Here is a 2,711-nt window from a genome sequence, read left to right on the forward strand (position 1 = left end):
GCCCACATACGGCACTCTCGATCATGCATTCATCAGCCAGTGCTGACTGAGAACGGTATTATATTCCAAGGACATAGCTGATGCTCAAGGCGCAGGAAAGGAAACAGAGTAAGTCCTTCCTTGATAGACAGATCTTTCTGTCCAGAGCAGGGTTTCTCCACCTCAGCAACACAGACATCTGGGGCTGGATGATTCATTGTTCCGGTGTGGCTGGGGGCAAACCTGTGTATCATAAGACACTTAGCACCGATCCTGGACTTTACACATTCGATGCCAGGGGTACATCCTTGTCACAGTTGATACACACAAAAATGTCTCAAATAAATGTCTTCAGGCATTAGTTAGGGGACAACATTATCCTCCATTGAGAACCACTAGTCCAAAAAAAAAATGTACTGCCATTGAGTCGTTATCAACTCATAGTGACCCTATAGGACAGGGTAGAACTGGCCTGTGTGAGGTTCTGAGACTGTAACTGTTTGCAGGAGTAGAAAGCTCTGTCTTTCTCCCCTGGAGCAGCTGGTGGATTCAAACTGCTGACCTTTCAGGTCACAGCACAACACATAAGCACTGCACCACGAGGGCTCCTCCACTGGTCAAGAACAGCCGTCTTTAAGTATAGCAGGCATTTAAAAAGTCACCTGAAGAGCTTATTGAAAGAGAGGTGACTGGACCCCATCCTGGGAGAGTAGGATTCAGGGACCCAGGAAGCTGCATTTTTAAAAACTATTTTATTGGGGGCTCGTACAACTCTTATCACAATCCAGCCATACATACATCACATCTGCATTTTTAATAGCTGTCAGACAGGCGAACCCTGACTTCCTGTCTCATTTGTGACTTCAAGCTCCCTGTGTCCAGGGGCTATACCACCTTTCCAAACAACATCCTTCCAGGATGGCAACGTCCAAGCGGAGTGGATTAACTCAGGTTCCTGAGCAAGGCCTGCAAATGGCACTGCTGTGAGTGACAGTCACTATGAGTCAGAATGGACTGATGCAGTGAGAGAGTTCAGAGGAGGAAAGGAGGTCGACAGGTACAGACACTGAACTCCAGGCAGCTAGTCCAACCACCCAAGACCAGGGAGGCTTTGCCACAGAGCTCTTAGTGGTTGAGTTGGCTTTTGCCCTGGGCACGGATCCACTCCCTTGTTGATGAGGCAGAAGGGCTCTGGCTGCCCCAGCAGCTCTGGGTGCCCTGCTGAAGAGCAAGTGCCAAGACAGCAGCGGGCCAGCCGCCTGCAGGGCTGCAGCAGGCCACTGGAGGCTGGCTGCCCTTGCCCAGGGTCATCTCTGGAGGTGGCTGGAACCAAAAGAGACAGGCCCAATCGGATCCAAGGAGCAGGGAGACTGTAAAAATGTCCTCCACCGCCACCAACCACTAGGCAAGAACCTTCGCTGGGAAGATCAGAACAGTAGTGGCCAGAGCAAATGCCCAAGACAAAGCGCTGGCAGCACGCCAGCTCTGGGGGGCGTTCCCTGGAGGTGGAACCGCTGTACCTGCGCCCCTTCCTACTTCCACCTCACCCCTGGGGCGGCCACAGCACTGACTGGGGGCACAGGTGACTGCCGGCTACTTTGCGGATAAAAGGGAACCAGCCACCACTTCACGATGTGGGCGTTTAAGATCAGCGCTTCTGTAGCCAGCAAGGCTTTTTAAATGTTATTCCTATGAGCCTGGGGGAGGGGTGGTGAGCGTGGGGAGACGTTGGCAGCGACGTGAGGTGAGGGGGAGGTCTTTCCAAAAGAAGCTCTGAGGTGCGAGCATGCAAGGCACCCCCTCCATTCCTAGTACCCGCCCGGTGACCCCAAGCGTCTCCCTCAGGCTGTGGAGCGGATAAGCGGGCGCTTGGCAGACCTGTGCACACAGAGCCCGAGTTTATAAGCGACAACGCTCACTGGGCTTGCTCTTAATGGAGTTTCCCCGAGATCTGTATTGGAGGGGCGGGGCAGAAAGGAGAAACCCACCCGAGGGATGGCCTCCTTCGGCCGCAGCTCTGGCCTTCTGGGAGAGACATGTATCCCGGCAGGGCGCAGATAGTGCGCCTCGCAAGTCCAATGGGTATGGGATTATAAAAATTCACCATCACTGTCGCATCTCCCCAGAGCCATTGCCACCCCCACCTCACGCGACGCTCCTGGGTGGGAGGGGGGAAGGTTCCCCCGCCCTGCCTTTCCGGGGGTCCCCACAAAAGTTCAGGTGGTTCTATCCAGTTTTGATCCCTCCACTCCTACGGAAGCCTCCCAGTTGACCGAACAGTCGTGGACCTCTGGGTTGAAGGGGGCATCGCTCTCACCTCGCCACCGTTCCTGGCAGTCCAAGGATTTGTCGTTAGGGAGGCCGCTCCAAATTCCAAACTACCCCCATTTTCCCCAGCCGAACAAAGTTGTCCGGCCCCTCGCCTCCGGCTGGGAGGAGAAGCGCTTCGGGGTGCCTTGCCCCAAGGTGGGCTGGCCGGTGCTCTCGGCCAAGTGCCCACTCCACGGTTACTCCCCCGCAGGACCTGCTCAACCCCGGGGACTCGCCCGCGCGCCCCGCGCGCCCCCAGCCACTCGGACTTTCTGACCTCTTGATGTAGTTCCTCCCGTACAGGATCTGTTGCAGCAAGGTCACCAAGGCGAAGGCGCAGATGAAGATAAAGAGCAAAGTTCGGTTCCCCAGCAGGTCGCGGTTGGCCGAAGGGTCGGCGTAGCGCATCCTGGCGGCGGCGC

The 2,711-nt window shown here is 55.8% G+C and overlaps 1 protein-coding gene across 1 annotated transcript in view; it reads right to left on the reverse strand.

Annotated features, from left to right (window-relative positions):
• ST8SIA5 (ST8 alpha-N-acetyl-neuraminide alpha-2,8-sialyltransferase 5) overlaps window positions 1-2,697 on the reverse strand; it is a 69,992-nt gene extending 67,295 nt beyond the window's left edge. The window contains exon 1 of the mRNA XM_004703098.2: window positions 2,567-2,697. Coding sequence (XP_004703155.1) covers window positions 2,567-2,697 — 131 coding nt within the window. The remainder of the gene's footprint in view (window positions 1-2,566) is intronic.
• Between the last annotated feature and the right edge of the window lie 14 nt (window positions 2,698-2,711).

Source organism: Echinops telfairi, unplaced genomic scaffold (assembly GCF_000313985.2).
Source record: "Echinops telfairi isolate 266 unplaced genomic scaffold, ASM31398v2 ScPeMD7_7400;HRSCAF=8409, whole genome shotgun sequence".
In the NCBI taxonomy this organism is placed as follows: domain Eukaryota; kingdom Metazoa; phylum Chordata; class Mammalia; order Afrosoricida; family Tenrecidae; genus Echinops; species Echinops telfairi.